This window comes from Coturnix japonica, chromosome Z (genome assembly GCF_054131305.1).
Source record: "Coturnix japonica strain WE chromosome Z, WE-NBRP24, whole genome shotgun sequence".
NCBI classification, from domain to species: domain Eukaryota; kingdom Metazoa; phylum Chordata; class Aves; order Galliformes; family Phasianidae; genus Coturnix; species Coturnix japonica.
In genome coordinates, this window is record NC_140702.1 from 5696019 (window position 1) to 5714483 (window position 18465).

General features: G+C 38.1%; 1 protein-coding gene across 10 annotated transcripts in view; it reads left to right on the top strand.

The window, feature by feature from the left end:
* Nucleotides 1-18465, top strand: part of ZNF608 (zinc finger protein 608) — an 85839-nt gene that overhangs the window by 39331 nt on the left and 28043 nt on the right. For 9 of the 10 annotated variants that reach the window (XM_085528844.1, XM_085528846.1, XM_085528843.1 and 6 more), the window contains one exon: nt 2450-2705. The exons of the other annotated variant lie outside the window; for it this stretch is intronic. In XM_085528844.1, the coding sequence (XP_085384970.1) occupies nt 2450-2705 (256 nt within the window). The remainder of the gene's footprint in view (nt 1-2449; nt 2706-18465) is intronic. 10 annotated transcript variants of the gene reach the window in all.

Genomic DNA, 18465 nt, shown 5'->3' on the forward strand with positions numbered 1-18465 from the left:
AACACAGCATGCAGGCTCTTGTTCAATGCTGGTGAAAATCCGTAGCTAATAGTGGTGACTGTGTGAAAAAACAGTGCTTTGTAGCAGAGAATTTGCTTGGTCAGGCAGTGTTATTGTGCTCTTTGTATCAGTTGTAGTTTCCCTGGAAATAAATACATTACTTTTGGAGTGACCTTCCTACACGTGGCCCAAGATAATTCCTTTACAGTCACTGTGGCCAAGGCAAGCCAACAGATTGGTTGTCCCTGCAATAAGGTATGCTGAGAAGTCCTCCAAGTGCTGCTCGTGGTGAAGCTGAGCACCTGAGGCTGACAGACATGCCCCACAGCAGGACTTTGTCACCTCACGTGTGCCTCTGCAGAGCACCTGACAGCCAGGCATCATCTGGACAGACTGGCGGGTTGTGGCTGTGTGTTAGTTTACAGCTAGGTTTTGCACAGGGGAGCTGCTCATGGTGGTTAGCTGATGGCTGTGTTGCCTGTGGGCACCCAACTCTGCCCTGTAAGCAGTGGTGTCTGTGCCCTGTCTTTGCAAGCACAGTGGTGTACAGAGAAAAGATATCATTGTGTGACTGCATTGGATTTGTGCTACAGTAATAGCTAGTACTCAGTAGTTTTTTGCTGGTATTATTAGGCTTTTGCTGCTAGTGTGTGCCTGTAGTATCCATATTTTGCTTTGATTTCTTTTTCTTTGCTATATTTTATCTCTAACTTGAGGATTACTTCTAAATAAAAGTGCCTATTAAATAGGCATTCTTAAATAGTCCCTTCCCCCACCCTCCTCCTCCACCTCTGGGGAAAACAAACAAACAAACAAAAAAAAAAAAAAAAAAAAAAGGAAAAAAGTAAAGAAAACCAAAGAACAAAGTTCTTCTGTCTCTCTCCTGTCTTCTCCCTGGTTTTAGCATAGTCAGGCTTAGAACCCAAGTTTATTATACAAAGATCGCACAAAATGCTTTTGTTTAATATTTAACACACTGTGCACATGATGTTGGTTGTCTGTATGAGTGAAACCTGAAGAACAATAATTAACTGGCAATGGCTATTTGATTTCCATTTCACTTGCTCATAATGAAAAATGGCCATGCGAGTCAGTGATATAGTGATGCAGCGATCAGATCCAGGATGCAAAGAATATATGATGGAGGAATAACACTCTTCATTCCTTTCTTCTCTTTGTCTTCCATTTACTTGCTTGACATTAGAAGAAGGTCTTACTATGGTCTATGTTAAGGTACACTTAATTGAAACCTAGATGACATTGTGCAGGGAGTCATTGTGTCTTTCCTCTTGAACCTTCCTAGAGATGACCAAAATTAAAAACAACTTAGACTTAAAGATAATTGAAAGTCATTTTGAAAGTAGCTAAACAGCATTCGTCTTCTGAACTGCTGGACTGAGGAAGGAGTTCTTGGTCTGATGTCTGTGATCCAGGAGGCCAAACAAACATGAATTTTAGATAGTTCAGATGACTGCTTTAGCTATTTGAGTGGGCACAGTAGTAACTTTGTTTGACTGTCTTTTATGTGTCAAAAGACCTTATCACCACAATAAAATGCCAAGAACTCTCAAGCCAAATATTTATGCAGAAGATCTGCTGTTGGTTATATTTGAAGTCGCATGGGAAAGATAACTTTGAAGTGCTTCTCCCTGGTTTGCAGACTATTTGTTTGGCAAATTGTATTGTTACACGTATGCATTTTGGAAGACCTTAGAAATCACATGGTTTGGACAGATTCTTCTGTTGTTTCAAGTGAAAAGAAGTAAATGTTACCTGTGAGCTGTCACATGGGTGACCTCAATGCATTTAAGAATTTAAGAGTCTTAATACATTCAAGATTGGGTGGCAAGAGATTATATTTGATGGCATGTGGCTATTAGAATTGTTCCAAGAATGAATTTCTCTATGATGTACATGAAAAAAAGATGTCATTTGTCTTTGCATTGTCTTTATTAATGTTTTTATTTAAATAGAAAGTGAAGTTACCCATTTACCAAGTAATTTCCATCCACAAATCAGTCTCTGTCAGCACTAAGAGAAAAGATTGGCCTTAATCCCTTTTTCCTAAAATAAAAAAGAAAGAAGAAGGAAATAAATGAACAAAAATAACAACAGCAAAAAAAAACCCAGCATCCACAGTTATTTCATGGCAGCATCCTATGACAGCAGGGAATAGTCTTGCAGAAATTTAGCAATTTGCCTTGTTTAGTGTGATAGATATTTTTGTACATAATTCTTCATGTGCAGCATTTGGACTGATACCAACAAAATCGAACATAGAAAACTGAAATTGCCCATAGTACACCAAACTCCTGCACACACAAATGTAGTGTAAGCAAACTCGGTTTTCTTTAGTTTGTTTTTAGCTTTTTTTTTTTTTTTCTTTTTTTTTTTTTTCCTTTTTTAAATATCACAGCACCGTTATAGTAAGTTTGTCTGTTGTTTTCAGGTTGATCCCCTGTTTACAGTGCCTGCACCTCCACCTCCAATTTCCAGCAGTATCACACCTCAGATTCTGCCTTCCTACTTTTCTCCATCTTCATCCAATATTGCAGCACCAGTTGAGCAGCTTTTGGTACGGACTCGTTCTGTGGGTGTAAATACTTACGAAGTTGGAGTAGTAACAGAACCCGAATGCCTTGGACCTTGTGAGCCTGGGACCAGCGTGAACTTGGAAGGAATTGTGTGGCATGAAACTGAAGAAGGTAAATTGTTTTTTCCATTAGGCTTGTCTATTGGATATCTTAACAAGGAGACTCTTCCTGACTTACTAGTCTTTGGGAACAACATAATGTACAGTGGCAATCATAGTTGTTAGCTAAGCCAGTGTGTTTTTTTCTTATAAAAACAAATGGCAGATTTTTAATTACTTAAGCAATCATATTTTCCAGATGAGCCACCATGTAACCGAAATAACAACAGAGTTGTTTCCTATTGCTTTGTTGAGAAAAGTATATGGAGCAAAAGCTAACCAAGTAGCATAAACATGCTGTTTAAATGTGCAAGAGGAGAGGAATGTACGTGAGAGGCATGGATTTATGAATGGCTCAGATTAACACTTAAATAGCTGAGAATTTTGGAACTTGGGTACTTGAATAAAAAATGGCACCATTATATAATGATGGGAACCCCAGAGACCCCCTCAGAAATTCTGATTGTTTCTGTGATAACTTCGCAATTTGGTTGTTTGAAACATGCTACACGAGGAAAACGTTCTAACAGAGACGCTCCGTCTGGTGTAGAAGTGCTCCCTAAACCAGACTGATTTTTGTAATACCCTCTGACAGTGCTTGGCCAAGCAGGAGAGCTGGAGAGCTCTGGCAAATGATAAATGTGATTGTCTGTGGTTTAGAACAAAGTAGAAAGAGGATTATACTGTGATATGCAGATGTTTCCATCTTGGTTTTAAAAGCTCATTATTTAAAAAGCAGCTTTCTCTTGCTAATGCTAAGAATACTATGTGTATACCCTAACCTACTGTAATTTTTGTTTTCATAATGGTGGATTTCTCCAGTTGTAAGCTGTAGCATACCTATGACTATTCTTCTGTTCACTCTTTGAGGGTTATTTAATAGTGGTCTGCCACCCTCAACTGTGAGAACAAGGTTATTTACAAAAGGATAAAATGAAAGAGTTCTGCAGTGCATTGCTTCATGATAAATCCTGACATCCTGCAGACATATGCATAATAGCATTTGGTCCTTTGCGGTGATATATAAGACCTCACCTAAGTGCTCTACGCTGTCCTCTCAAAAATCAATAGAGAGAGTCAGATTTACTCGCTTTTATATGCTTTCGCCCATCCATCTTTCTCTCTGTGTATGTCTACAGCAGATTCATAAGGTGCATTGATCCTTTTAGATTGTTTTTAAAGCACAATATAAATTCAGTTTTAAAATATCCCCGCGGGGATGACTGCCTGTAGCCACTCCAATTTTCCTTGACTTTCCTGCATCAACTGGACTTGAAATGTGTGGGTGTTAACTGTGGCAACATGAAAGAGCAGTAGCTGTTAATAGTGTTATTCTTGCTGAATAAACTAAACTTCTGACCCCCACTGAATTTAAGAAGCCTGTCTGGTTAGAGGTTTGGCACCAGAAGCATTAAAAAAAAAACTGCATTCTTGTCAGGATGACATTCCATTTACCAGTTTCTCAGCACTCCACGGGTTTAAAAGCTCTTGGTATTTAGTAGAAATTAAGTCCCTTAACCTTTTCCCAGTTTGTCTAAAACAATTTTCTGAAACAACTAACAGCTAGATGATGGTGTGTTTGAACTTAATGGTTTTGAATGTGCCAGTTCTCATGGCTTTACAAATACTGTTTTGCAACTCTGCTGCTGAGAGTGAGTACAGTAGCACATGCAGTGGGATTTAAAGCTGTCATGGACATGTAGATGCTAGAATGCAGATCTAGAGGCTCAATACAATGGATAAAGTATTGTGTTATATGCTTTGTACTGCTGTCTTTTATGTCATACTGTTTCAGACTGCCTAAATGAAGAAAACATCGTAACTTGTATTCTGTTTTTCCCCAAGCCAGTGTTCACAATCAAGCCACTATTATGAAAAAAATGAGTTCCTAATGATCAATTTTGCATTTTAATTGAGTTTTGCTGTTTGGAGCACGCATATATATATATTTAGCTGTTTTCAGATTTTTCGACACGTTTATGAAGGCAGCCATGTAGCAGCTTGCCTGAAACAATTTCTGCCAAATTTTAGAAAACAGAGTGCAGATGGGTCTTCTGTTTATCTTTAGCAGAAGGATGATTATCAGATACTCATTTTCTCCAGTTTCAATTCTGATTTTAATTAGTCCAGAACATGACCTCTGCTAAAACTGGTGTAAATTCAGCATATGCTGAACTCAATGTAACTGGTGAGATCTAAAACCATCTTGATGTTCATAACGCCCAATTGAAATATATATTTTGTGATATCCACATGTACCTTTTGTATTCACTTCATTCACTGCTTTTCAAAGCCTACTAAAAGCACACATCCAAACTCACATCTCTCTGTCCATGAATTGGATGGCTTTTTTAAGGTAGAAGAATCCTAAGAAGCTAAGGTGTGGTGATTTCTGATCTTGCCTTGTATTTTAAGGTATTTGAATTCTTTTGTATCTGATTCAGACGCTCTGTAAGGTGAGTTCCTTTGGCATATCAGAACTGTGGCCCAAATGTGCTGCTAAGCAGCCTCCATGTGCTGCAGGAGGAGCTAGCAATCAGAATGCAAGTGCAGAAAGGATGTGGTGATTACAGTTATTAAAAAAGAGTGAAGTGAGAAAGGTCAAATTCAGTGGTTCATGTTGAACTCATTGTTAGTTCCAGTACATGCTTTCTAGAGAGGAAGAACTCAAGAACACATGTTTTGAAGGTTTTCAGTGCCTGCAGTAACCAGTTTTCTATTAGGGATGCTAAAGAATTTCCATTGCATATCTTCTTCACAGCCACGGGAATGGTGATGTTTGCTTTTATTACTCATGTTTTTAAGATAATCACTCCAAAGGGGGGAAAAAAGCTGCACTCGACTGCACACAAAATCATGACTTAAAAAAGAGAATGTTGTTAACTGCAGCTTTTTTTTTTTTCCCCATTTTTCCACAGCAATCAATTCAGTTGATTTGATGAGCAGATTTAATGAATCAGGCTTTTTCCTGCAGTGTTTAAATCGTAAGATGTGTGTAGGAAAACTGGCGTCTGAAATCTGTCACATTTTATTTATAATAAGGCATAGTAACTAATCATAGCTGTGGTTTACTAGTAGAATGTTCTGAGAATGCCTGTTATCATTTGAGCTTTTCTCAGCTGCATTACTCAGTTGCACAGTGTTTAATTTCTACATAAGTGTTCTGTCTGCCTTTTTCTCTGCCCAATACTCTTGTTTAGATATGCCTTGGGAATGTATCCATACTGGTGTGAGTGCCTGAATTAAAAAATGTTTTAAAGGAACCAGTTGATGTTACCCTGTAGATGTGAGAAATGGTCACAGGCAGGACCAACCTGAAAGCTGGCAGCTTGATGTGGACATCTGATACCAGAAACAACCATCTGGTGATAGCAGAGATCTGTCATGAGAAGCAACTTGGTAGTATTATTGGAGTGTATTTATTTTATTTTTTTTTTTCTTTTTCTTTTTTCTTTTTCTCTCTGATATTATGGGAAGCGATTGTCTGCATTTCTATACTGTCTGTTTTTCTATACTGAGATGTAAGGTTTATCTAGACTGGAGTACTTGCTAAATGGGGTAATTATCTTCTGGGAAAGCACAAGAGAGTAGCAATTGTTTCTAACTATCTGGAGGAAAGAAAAATGACCCAGAAAAAAGGAAAACCACCAACAAGCTTCTAACACACTGCTGCCCTGGGTCACGTTCTGTTTTTGGTTCAACATTTATCAGTAGTATCTGCCCATAGGTGTGAGAAGCACTACTTGTGATGATGTCTTGTTTGCTTGCAAAAGGTGTAGGCATTGCTGCACTGACATTCTTCCTCTTGTGTGGTTTGGCACGACTTCCTTTTGTTGTTCAGTAATAGATAATGGAAAAATGAATTGTATTTTTGAACATGTTCCCTGGTCAGGGCTCCCTTGTTGTTTTTATAACTTGAGACTAGTTGTTGAGGGTAATAAGCAGGAGTCTGAAGCTTGCTCTGATTAATTATACTGGATATCAGAAATGTGGTGGAATCACCTCCAGATTGTTCCAGATTTATGTTGGTGTCAGTTCTGGCTCTGTTTTGCAGTAGAACACCTAGGTGAGACAGAGACATGCTGATACTTGTGGATGGGTTTTTCAGCCTGCCACATTTGCATCTAATAAGCACAGACATTTTGAAAGCACAGCTGCCGCACAGAAATGAGGTTGATTCTTCCTTATCCTATGTGATATTAGTTCTGCAAAACACGGTCTGCTTTAAATGTCTCTGGTTACTTATGTGTTCATGCATGTGTGTATAAGTAAGGGTGTGTATGTGTATATAGAATTAAAGGAATGAGAAGTATTCTGTCTGCCTATGATACAGCTTTACAATTTCTTGTGGTTTAACAACCACACTTTCCTACTTTCATGTATACAAATTCATGAAGCCTATGTTGAAAAGTGTATCAAAAGTTCAGGTAAACAAATGCAGAAATTAGAGAAAATTGGTTTGTTTGTTTGTTTATTTTTTCATAATATATTTTGTCAAAGAACCTTACAATACTAAACAGAAATTCACATAAGCATAGAATCATTAAGGTTGGAAAAGACCTCTAAGACCTCTAATCCAACTGCCAACGCTGTTGTCTTGAGTTTAGGCAAGGATTATAGAGAGGTAATGCTGTTTACTAAACTAAGCAATGAAGATGAAAAAGAAAGCCAACAGATAACCTTTTGGGCTGGATGCAGTTATATTCTGCCCTTTATGTGCACTGTCAAACATTAATGTGCTGGCTACTGAAAGCAGCATCTTGGTATTCTTACCCATTATCTTCACTATAAAACTGTTTTTATGGGACAGAAACACTAAGATGTTCGAAAGTCAGGCTTGTCCATGTTAGATAAAGACTTTTGTCCATGTTAGAGAAACAGTTAATGGAGGAGATAGCCTTTTTTGGCTATTTACATTAAGAAAGCACCTGAATTCCAGCTATTTTCCACTGTCATGCAAGTACTCAGCTGAGACATATGAATGCTAGCTGGTATCAAAACATAATCTGTTCAGAAAAAGCCTACACATGTTTAGATTCTGAGATGTTTTTATTTATTTATTAATTTATTTTTAATCTTCTTTCTACCATCTGTGAGATTGGAGCCAGTAAATTAATGGACTTAATGAAGCCTAAGGTATGTGATTCTTTGTAGGCCTCCACTGCCTCACTGTTTTAGGTTTGTGGAGTGTGATGCCTGGCATGCATCACTTAGCAACTTGTGGCATGTAAGAAATGGGAAGCCACAGGCTTGCAGAAAAACTGGTAGTGTGTTTTATGGAAAACGAAACCTATTTTACAAGATAAGTTTAAGGGGTTTTATTTTGGGATATACATAGGCTATCTGAGAAAAGTTTTTTAAGACTTAAGTATTATAAGACTTGGGCCATGAGAGGGACTTTAGCAATAGGTAGACTGAATTTTGGGGCCTGAGGGACCTTCTTGATCATCTCACCATTGTTCTTGGGTATGCAAATGTTTATGAATGCAAATTCTGATATTGTCTTCTGCAGTGTTTCTTAAATATTTGTATGAAACACACAGCACTGGCTAACGTGGGAGGGAAAGAGTCCTTCTCTAAGCCAGCAGGGCATGAATTTCATTTTGACATTTGATATTTATGACTATTATATGTTGGTAGCCAAAATGAATGTTCTGAGATAACCACAAAGTGAACTGTGAACTGACTGTTAAGCACACCTTTCAGTTTCCCAATTAGTCTTCTGCTTGTTTATCGATTTCACTGAATCGTTATAGAATCATTTGATCTGAAAGGGACCCCTAAAGGCCATCTCATCCAACACTCCTGCAATTAATGGGAACAGGACTACCCATCTGTCCAGGCAAGGCCTCACCAGCACAGAGTGGAGGGGCAGGATCACCTCCCTCACCCTGGTGGCCATGCTTCTTTCAATGCAGCCCAGGATACTGTTGGCTTTATAGGCTGCAAGCAATATCTGATTGTTGAAGCAGATATTAATTTTAGGGGCAAGTCCCTATGCTATCCATAGAAAAGTGGGTTTAAGGTGTTAGACTTGCTCTTACAAGCCAGGTATACAAGGCTGAACTGATACAGTTTTAATGAGTTGCCATGAATCAGCCAGCCTACAATAACCAAACCTTTGCAGGCTCCTGGTTCATGACAAACAGTAGATAAATCGTGTCAGTATAAACCTTCTCAGTGAAGGAGAAATGCAGAATGGATTATAGGTGTTCCCTGCTGTCAGAGCTATAGGCTAGAGTGAAATATTACCTTGTTGAATTTAGTTCTGATTCTTTCACATAGCACTCCCTTTGTTCACAAATGCTCAATTAGTCATAAATTTAAACATTAATTTAAGTCTCTTTTTTTTGGTTATACAAAGCATCACAGGTAAGCAAAGATTTGTGCATCACCTCTTGCATTCCTTCCTTACACAACTGCTTCAGATCAGGAAATGTGTATAAAGATGATGTTATGTTAAATGTTAAATTTGGGTTTAAAAGTCAGCTTTAGTCCTTGAACATGTATGCACTTTAGCTTTCTAGCTAGCATTAGTCCTGCAGCATTGTTTAGAGAGGCTGTGCACCTCTGCTTTATAAAGGGATGCATAATTTGTTTATTGCCTTATGCCTGCCTGTCTTACTGCTTCACTTCTGCAGATACAGATGTGATGCTAAGCAGAGCATGGCCATGGTTCATTTGGAGTAACTGAGTGAAAATATCCAACGTGTCTTGTTTTGCCAGAGCAGTAATAGCCAGTCTGTATACAGAAAACTGGCAATTGGCACATTCTATGGCTCAGACCATCTTGATAAAACCCAAGGCATTAATGGAAAAAACCAACAAATTTTAGACAGTGCTCATATTTTTGTGTTTTGTCTGAATACAACTGAGGAAGTCTCCCTGCTGTGTTTGTACATAGAAATACATCTCTTCTACAGACATGCACGTTGGGGAGGGGAAGGTGCACAGAAAAAGGAAGGAGGATAATTGAGGTTAGAATCGTTTGTGTGGAGCTATCTGTGAAATTGAACCTGCTGAAGCAGTAAGCATAGAAAGACTGAAGGAGATGCTTTAAGGAAAGCTAGGGATCTGAGCAGTGAGTGCTCAAAACCAAATTCTCAATATCAGCTGATTGTTTAGAAGTGAGACCAATCCCCTGCAAAATACTTGTGACATGTAATGCTTGGGTTTGAGAGTAGCAAGGGAGAGGTTGGCTGTTGATGAAGAAAGTGTGTCTGCATTCAAGTGTTTTCTTACTGAATAAATACCTGTGCAGTCAGGAATGAAATCACAATGGAAATGATGTCTTTAACTGTCATGAGCTGGAAATTAATCCACTTATTTAAAATGTTCTTAGGGTCACTCAAATTTTGTACATAGTTGAACTAGTTCGGATAAGCTGTGGCTGTCTAGTTTTGTTACCCTGCAAAATATTGCTCATACTCTGCAGTAAGGTGAATAAGAGTTTCTCCCTGTTGCATGACTGTATGCTTCCACTAAGACAGAAAAAAACAGTTTAATATAAGAACATATATGTTTTTAAAAAAAATATTAATCTTTTGTTTGTTTGTTTGTTTGTTTGTTTGTTTTGTTTCTTCTTCAAGATCTGTAGCAGAAAGCTGCTTTTAGCACTGGGACTCTCTTCTATAAGACCAGTGTGTAGCATGGTAGCCAAATTTCCATTCTTCAGAATCAATGGGAAGCTTACATTTTGTTGGCCTGAGCACATATTCAACATCCTTTCCAGTTATTACCAATTTGATACAAACTAGCTACTGGTCCAGAACCGCTGGTGACATAAGACAGTCAAAAAAGCAGAAGTTTTTTGTCCCTCAATTTGCAGTTTATATTTTTGTTCTGAGACAGGTAAAGTGGAAAAGAAGAGGTTGAGGGTGAAGACAAAGAATGTAAAAAAGGAAAAGCCCAAGGTGAATAGCTTTCTTGATTTAGACTGCAAACCTTATTGTAGGTTTATTAAAAGACAGTGTAGCAATGGAAACTACAACTGAGGCTTGTCAGTTTTACATCCCTAAATTCCATGAGATTTATAGGAAAAAAGTAACACCTTGGATAACAAAATAAACCAAACAACCAAGGGCAGAATTTGAGCTCTTTACTTCTTCTTCTTTTTTTATTTTATTTTATTTTATTTTAAATTATTTGTTTGATTGTTTGTTTGTTTGTTTTTAAGGAAGTATCAACTGAATGAGAAGTATATTTACATAAAAATTAGCACTGTTTGGTTTTCACTAGCTTAAAATACATATCTCAGGGAACTTCTGAATGGATGTACCTATGAAAATAAAAGCTCAAATAATTAATTTTAAGGTCACAATTTAATACCTTTGATAAAGATGCAATCACACACACACACAAAGTAAAGTAGTATTCTCTGGCATTGCTTCAGTAATTTACAAATAGCATGAAGATATTTAAAAAAAAACATGGAGTTAAGTTAACTTATTGGGAATATGTCAACTGTTAACACTGAGAACGAGTGTTGTGGAGAAACACTTCTAGGTCAGGCTTTGGTTAATGCAGAGGAGTGCTGTTCACCAGCTAGTTTAAAACTTCTGCATTTGAGTAGGTTGAAACAAGTAATTATGTTTTACTGCCTGTTTACTTTCCCCTACAGTGACTGAGCCTATACTGCTTAACCTTGCTTTCATACAGAACTGGCTTTTGTGGATCTTTTAAAGCCTGAGGGAGGCTGTGACCCCCTCTAGTTGGGAGATTTGTAAGTAGAAGGAGAAGTTTCAGGTTTCGCTGGAGGATCTGTTTTCCTTCAGGGAGGAGATAAACTGATGTCAATTTGTAGAAGAGTATGAGTTCTAATACATGTTATGGATTTTAAAAAGGCTTTATCTTTCTCCCTACAATTTTATTAAATTCCTGAGAAGTTTGAAGTGACTCCTCGGAAAGCCTTCTTTCTCAATGAGTTTCACAATAAATTAGCTTTTTCTTGTTGTTTCTTCAGAAATTTTGTTTAAGCCAGCATTAGTGGCTGTGAAACTGGTTCAGTCTGTGTGCCTTCAAACCTGTTTCTTCTGAAGAACCATAAACTAAATCAACTAAGTTGATTTAGTTTGAGAGTAAGAAGTATAGCTGGTTGGAAGCTCAAACAATAATTTTTAAGAAGTATGGGATAATGGTGACAAATCCTGGGCTTGAGCCCTCTATTTAGACGTGATAAAATCTGAAGTGTGGTCAGTGGAGGCTACTAATATTTGCTGCTTTATGAAAAGCATGTAATTCTGTTATGTGCTCTTTTATAAGGAGTGACCTTTCAGCTTGGTCAGCATGCACTTGAAAAAGTCTTTCATGTTTTCCATTATGGTATGAAGGGAATAAAAAATCTTATTAGTTAATCTTATAAAAAAATATGAATTCAGTATTTATAAGTGCATTATAAGTGGCTGTAGCATGGTATGGCCACTGCACTTGGCCAGTTCTTTTACCAAAGCGAGGACACAGGGAGGACCCATTTCCTCCTAGTTTAGAGGGCTGTTTAAGAAGGGAGTGAAACATCTTGGGTTTTGAAACATAGTATTATTTCATTTCCATTTAAGTTGCCAAGTCAGAGTTTTTTTGAAACATTGCCAGCTGAGAGAATGTTCAGCAGTTCTGATGAAGAGAGAATCAAAGGCAGCAAATCTTGCTTCACAGATGCTGATGCAAGGTAGAGGTATGTCTAGAGCGCTGCCAGCTGCAGCTGATTCAGTGTGTGGAAAGCCTCTGGCATTTGTTTAACAACATACATTTTCTTCCAGGGGGGTTCTTTTGCAAACTTCCCAAAACAAACCTTCATGTCAAACCTTCATGACAGCTCACAAGTTGTCTCCTAGACTTTGTATGTGTGTGTGTCCCAAAAGCTGTTCAGATTATTTCTTGGAATTTTCCTTTATCCAGAATGTGAAGGTTTGAAGGCCTCAACCTCCACTTGTACCATCTCAGGTTTAAGAGAGGTTTTCAGTGACTCTATACTTTCCATGCAGATACCTTCATAGTGATGAGAATGAAGCTGCTTAGCATTTCTAGGTATTTATTCCAGGAAAACCAGTCTGGGTTTTTTTTCCAAATGAACTGACAGGCTGGTTCTCCTTCAGATAATGACTACAGGTGGCACAAAGGCTTGAATTTATCAGCTGCTCTGTCCATTTTTATGAACCACAAATCTGAAGTTCATTTCTGTACTTTGTTCTTGATTCTATCCAATCTAGTGACTTACTGAAGGAGAGTGACTTAAAAGAGAGTTTGCTTCAAGACTGTAGGTGGTGATCAGGTTAGGAATTGATCCTGTGGTCTAGACAAGGAAGTGACAGCAAGTAACAGAAAATGTTTTTGTATCCTCAAAAGGTAATCTTCGAGGAACACAGCTAGTAGTGCTGTCATGAAAACCAGCCTCCATTTGGACAGACAGCTTGATGCATGCAAAGCTACTAATTTGTTTCCAGCTTCAAGGAGGTTTAAAGTCTTTGCATTGTTGGCAGTAGCAAACAATGTAATTGTTATCTTGACTAATCTTCAGTCTAGCTTCACTGGCTGGTAGCTGGGAAGGGCTGGAATGTTTACTGAATTAGCTGAACCAGCCAGTTTCTCCTGAAAGTTTCTCTGGGACTCCTCCGACTTTTTGGTATTTTACAAGAACACTCATAGGTTTTATTTTGTGATTAATCAAGCCACTTAGAAACCCCACACAAGGAGAAAAGTAAATGAGTATGAAAAATAGAAGACAGAATTAATGTTCTTCAGCTGGCAAAACTACGTGGTTACTGGGAGCTCTCTGTAACAGATTTACTTTTGTCTGTTTTCTGCCTCTTTCTTCCACAAAAGCAGTTTTGTAGATATGTGATTTTAAAGTACTTTTAAAAAATGAACTGTGTATACAAAGGGATTTGTTTGCATTCCTGTTACTCAGTTGGGTAATGTTTGTGGACAGCAGCTATTTACCCTTTGGAATTCGGGCCATTAACATACCATTGGTGTAAAGCTAGCCTGATTCACCAAAAACTCGTCTGAAAAGGGATATGGCATATCATTGTGCAATTAATTTATTCAGTCAACCTAATGGTTAAGCTTCGGTCAGCTTTGAAGGGTAAATTTCATTGCTGGGAAACATTCTTGGCTATGAATGAATGCATGAATAATCTTTCTTTGAACCTTAAGATGCACAATAGACACAATAACTCTTGAGTTGAACTTTACAAGCAGAATGGACTGATTTATGAGGAGCTGTTGAAAGTGCATCTAGTCAAATTATTTTTTTAATCTGTGAAATAGGAACCTTTAGTTATTAATTACTGTAAACCATTGCCGTGGTGGACATAGGAAAATTATGCAAGTCTTTACTGTGAGCTTGTAATTTATAGGCTGAAACAAACAAACTAAAAAAGAAAGTAGTAAATTTGACAAGATTCACTGCCATAAACTGAAAATCACTTGTCAAGGCTCCAGCAGACAAGTATGTGAAGGTGTTACTGCCAGCAACTGCTCAGCCTGTTGATATGTGTAGCTTCCCTCCCATGTGCAAGGACTGTGTGTGCTTCCCAGTTTTATGTTAATGCTGTGATTGGAAGTGACCAAGGATCTGGCATGCATTTGTTCTTACTCTCATTGTTCAAAGGTTTAGGGTAGATATACAAGAGGGGCTAGCATCACCCACTAACTACATCGAGACTGTGTTGAGTTTATCTTCTGTGGGGCTCAGTTTGCTTCTAGGATTAAGAGATGTCTTTTTTGTGTTCACCAGCAGTGGCTTGGTGCAGCACCTTTTCAGCGCTGGGGGAGAGAACTGTCTTTTATTTCTGAGGTTTTTTGTCGACCATGCACTGTGCTAGGACATATGTTGGTCATCATAAGATACTGTGCATGACTGAAGTTGTATAATAAAAATCATGTTTTAAGGATTTCTTTTCAGAATTAGTTGCAGAAGAAGCTATTTTATTTTATTTTCTGATAGTTAACAGACCAAGCAGATGGGAGAGCAGACCTGGAGTAGTTTCTTTGGCTGGCTGCCACCATTCTGTGAATTCTGATTTGTGTGGATATGTAACAGTTTTGTTTTTCTCGTTTTGAAAATGTATGCCTGTAAGTCTTTGGGAAATTAGTCACTGGTTTCCTTTTAAATGTGCACTTGTAAAGCAAATGTTGTAGCAATGTGCCATGCAGACCCTGTGTTGTGTCAATTAGGAAGTGTGGCATCAGCAAACTCCATTGGCTGTGAAAGGCTAAAGCACTCTTCAAAGTATCATTGCTTCGGAGCTCTTCAGAGAAAATATTAGCAAATGACAGAAATTCGAGCTGCAATTCAGTACAGTTTGACTCTGCTTCAGGAACATGATTCATAATTCTGCCCGAGTGGAATTTTGGATGCCATTTGACCTCACCCTGTTTTGAATTTGAAATTAACAAGGCATTCAAATTTGCAAAGTCTGCATTAACAGCAATGTGTGATTTAATGGAAGGTTGGAAATTGGAAATTTAACATTCACGGGGGGGAAGGATGAAAAATAGAACTTACAATTCACTTTTGGTCTCTCCACTTTTCCTGCTTCGTGCTTCTTCACACTAGAATGATCTGAAAGAAAAGAGTCACTTGAGCATTTAATAACCAACGTATTGTTGATGAAATTGCCTTAATTGCACACCAAGAGAGCTACATTTAACAGTAAAAAATGTTAGGGATTTAAGTTTGTGAATGGCAGCCTGGGTAGTAGTTCTCTCTCTCTCTTTTTTTTTTTTTTTTTAAATATCCTTTTCCCTTGGAAATCTAAAGGACTGGGATTCTCACTATTCAGCGTTTGAATCTTGGAGATCAAAAGGTCTTTCCTTCAAAGAGCTTCACGTTGTTATTTAAATGGTAATTGGTTCTGCCCATAGTGTGACTGTGAGCATTTTAACTTTAGCCGGTTTTCATTATTTTCAATTCCCTGCTTCTAATGGAGGGGGTGATTTGGATAATGACAAAGATTAACTGCAAATTTGGAAGCTAGTTATCAGCAGAAAGAGCTGGTAACTTTTGGGAAGTCACATACGTTATTGGAGCAACACGTGTCCTGTAACAAATTATTTTGCTGCTGTCGTTTTCTTTACTGGTGACTTTTAAATCCGGAGTAGTTCCTCTCTGACAAGTGAATGTTTCTGCATAGTGTAGACTATGGAGGCATGAACTACAGGGTTTGTTACTTAAGTAGCCTGAATACCTTTGCTTCAGTACCATAGTCTTTGGAAAGGAAGTCTTGGCCACAAAGCTCTGATTTCCAGGCAGGCAGCGTTTGAAGAGCAGCAAGGTTTGGTGAATATGAGCTTTTCAAGATTTTCTAGATAGAAAATGTTATGGCCTTGTGATGTGTTTAGAAGACAGGGTCATTTTGCTGTAATTTCTATTCACTTCTTGCTGACAGGGATTTTGGTCGTCTCCCTGGTTAAGGGATTATTACCTTTAGCTGTCTGTGTGATGAAGAATCATGCTTAGAAAAGGCTCAGATAATTTGTCCAACAAGTGTATTGCAATCCCACAGCTACTGTACTTAGCAAACAGGACCTGCTAATTTCTAAAGAGAAACTGAAGACACAAGTGTACCTCTAGTGTTTGGCGAGTTGGTTCTCATTCAGCTGAGAAACAAAGAAAACAAAAGACCCTTAGATATAGTTACCTCTAAAATGGCTGGGCTGTACTCAGGGTTAAGAGGTCTTCATGCTAAATATTAAACAAGAACCTACAGGCCTGGATGAGAGAAACAAACAGATGAATGGTGTAAAATGCAACTGTTCAGTTTGTGTAAGGGAGGAGAGGCCCCTGAGCAATCTGCTTGGAGGCCTTTGTGTTGGTGATGCAGCACCATCAACTGCATCAAGGCCCTGTGTGTTTCCCAATATTGTTAGGGATGTCTTCCCATTCACATGTTCATCTTCCACCAGCGTTAGACCACCCAACATCATCTGACTTGCAGCCTTTATTCCCTGCAGTCTTTCCCCTCCCCTCTGCCAGACATATGGTGCATGTGCATTCATGTTTTTGCTTTCTGTTCACGGAGGTATCCAGCTGTGAAAATATAGTGTGTACAATGCTCTGCCTTCAACTGGCACTTCTTATAAATTGCAACAGAAACACCACCGTTGGAGGCTTAATAACAGATAGAAAACAGCTCTACATATCAAGTCTCATCAGGACATAGAGGCTATTGTTACCATATATCCAAACAGAAAGGTTTGGAACGGAAAGTTCTTATATAAGAATAACTTGGGGTGGTGGTGGAAGCATTTAAAATGGATTCATTGACAGCTGCTTTTTTTGGATAAAAGGCCTGTCAAAATTGACTCAGTGGTTTAAGCATTCGTTTTGTTAGTGTGGTTTTTTTTTCCTGAATTGTTATTTTAGAAGACCTCACAAGGGGGTTCTGTTCTAAAAAGTGGTGGGAAAAAAAAATAAATAAAAATAAACAAAGAAAGGGCAATGCAGACAGTTTTTCTTCATTGGTCTTTAATGTAACCCTCACCTCTAAGCTGGTTCCTTGGAAAACTTATTGAAAAACACATAACAGTTAATTGCTGCTGTAGTACAAGATGTTTATGACAGAAATTTCAGGTCAGCTTCTGTGCATTTATGTATGAAACACAGGATTGGTGGAACTAGATTAGTTAATACCATGATGTTGCTAACCACATATTGGTTTCCATTTTGCCCCTTAGCTCTTTCGAGGTTCGAATCTTGACCAAGGAACCCCAAGGTGTTTTCAGTTAGATTATACATCACAACAGTGAAATGTTCAATGTGATGAATAAATTCACTAAACTGAGGTGTTTCTGGTTTTTTTTGTTTGTTTGTTTTTGTTTTTGTTTTGTTTTGTTTGTTTGTTTGTTTTGTTTTGTTTTTGTTTTTGTTTAAACTGGGAGGGGTTGGGCTGGGAATATTGAGCCAGGTGAGATTGGAGGCACATGATGTTTATCACAGGTTGCTCTGTCCATTGTGACAATGACTCAGGTCAGATATTAAAGAAGCATTTCTAACAGGAAGGGTAATGAGGCATTGATGGAGACTTAAGAAGGCTTCCATTAAAAGAAAGTCTCTGCAGACACCTCTCAGAATAAAGGATTCTGATCAAGAACCAGCAAGGCAGGTGAACCAGACGACTTCTTGAGATCCCCTCAGCTCCCTAAATCAAGGGCTCATGAGAACCAAATATGAAACAGAGAACAATTCTGTTTTGGACAGCCTAGTGGTAAAGAGACCAACTGTTGAATCTATACAGCAGGAGTGTTCTTGACTGGGAATTTACCCCTGGCTTGGCTTAATCTTGCATCTTTAGTACCAGTATCAATACCTGTGCCAAGCTTGTATCTCTTGATTTTGAAGGGCAGTTCTCCAGTGATCTTTGCTTTTTTTGTAACAGCTTTCTAAAGTTATCATAGGAAGAATGAGGGAATGAGGTGTTCCCAATGCAAAACAGCATACTGAGATCCAAGAATACCATCGATTCTGAGTGAAGTGCATAATTAACACTAATTTTCCTGCTGTGACAGCAGCTGTTGGTTTTGCTTCGGAAAGTCATAAAGCTGCACTACTCTTTTCCTTTGGTTTTTCAAGCTTATTTTTAATCACATATTTTTCCAGCACTAAATGTGTATTAGCATTTTCTTTTTCCTTTGAGGGGTACTGGTTGTACCTCTTCAGGTTTTACCTGGAGATAGATAAGATTATATTCTGATTCTGAAAACATGGCAAGTATATTCTATTTACAGTGTCTGTAAAAGAGTTGACAGCCAACCATAAAAAGATAGACTTTTCA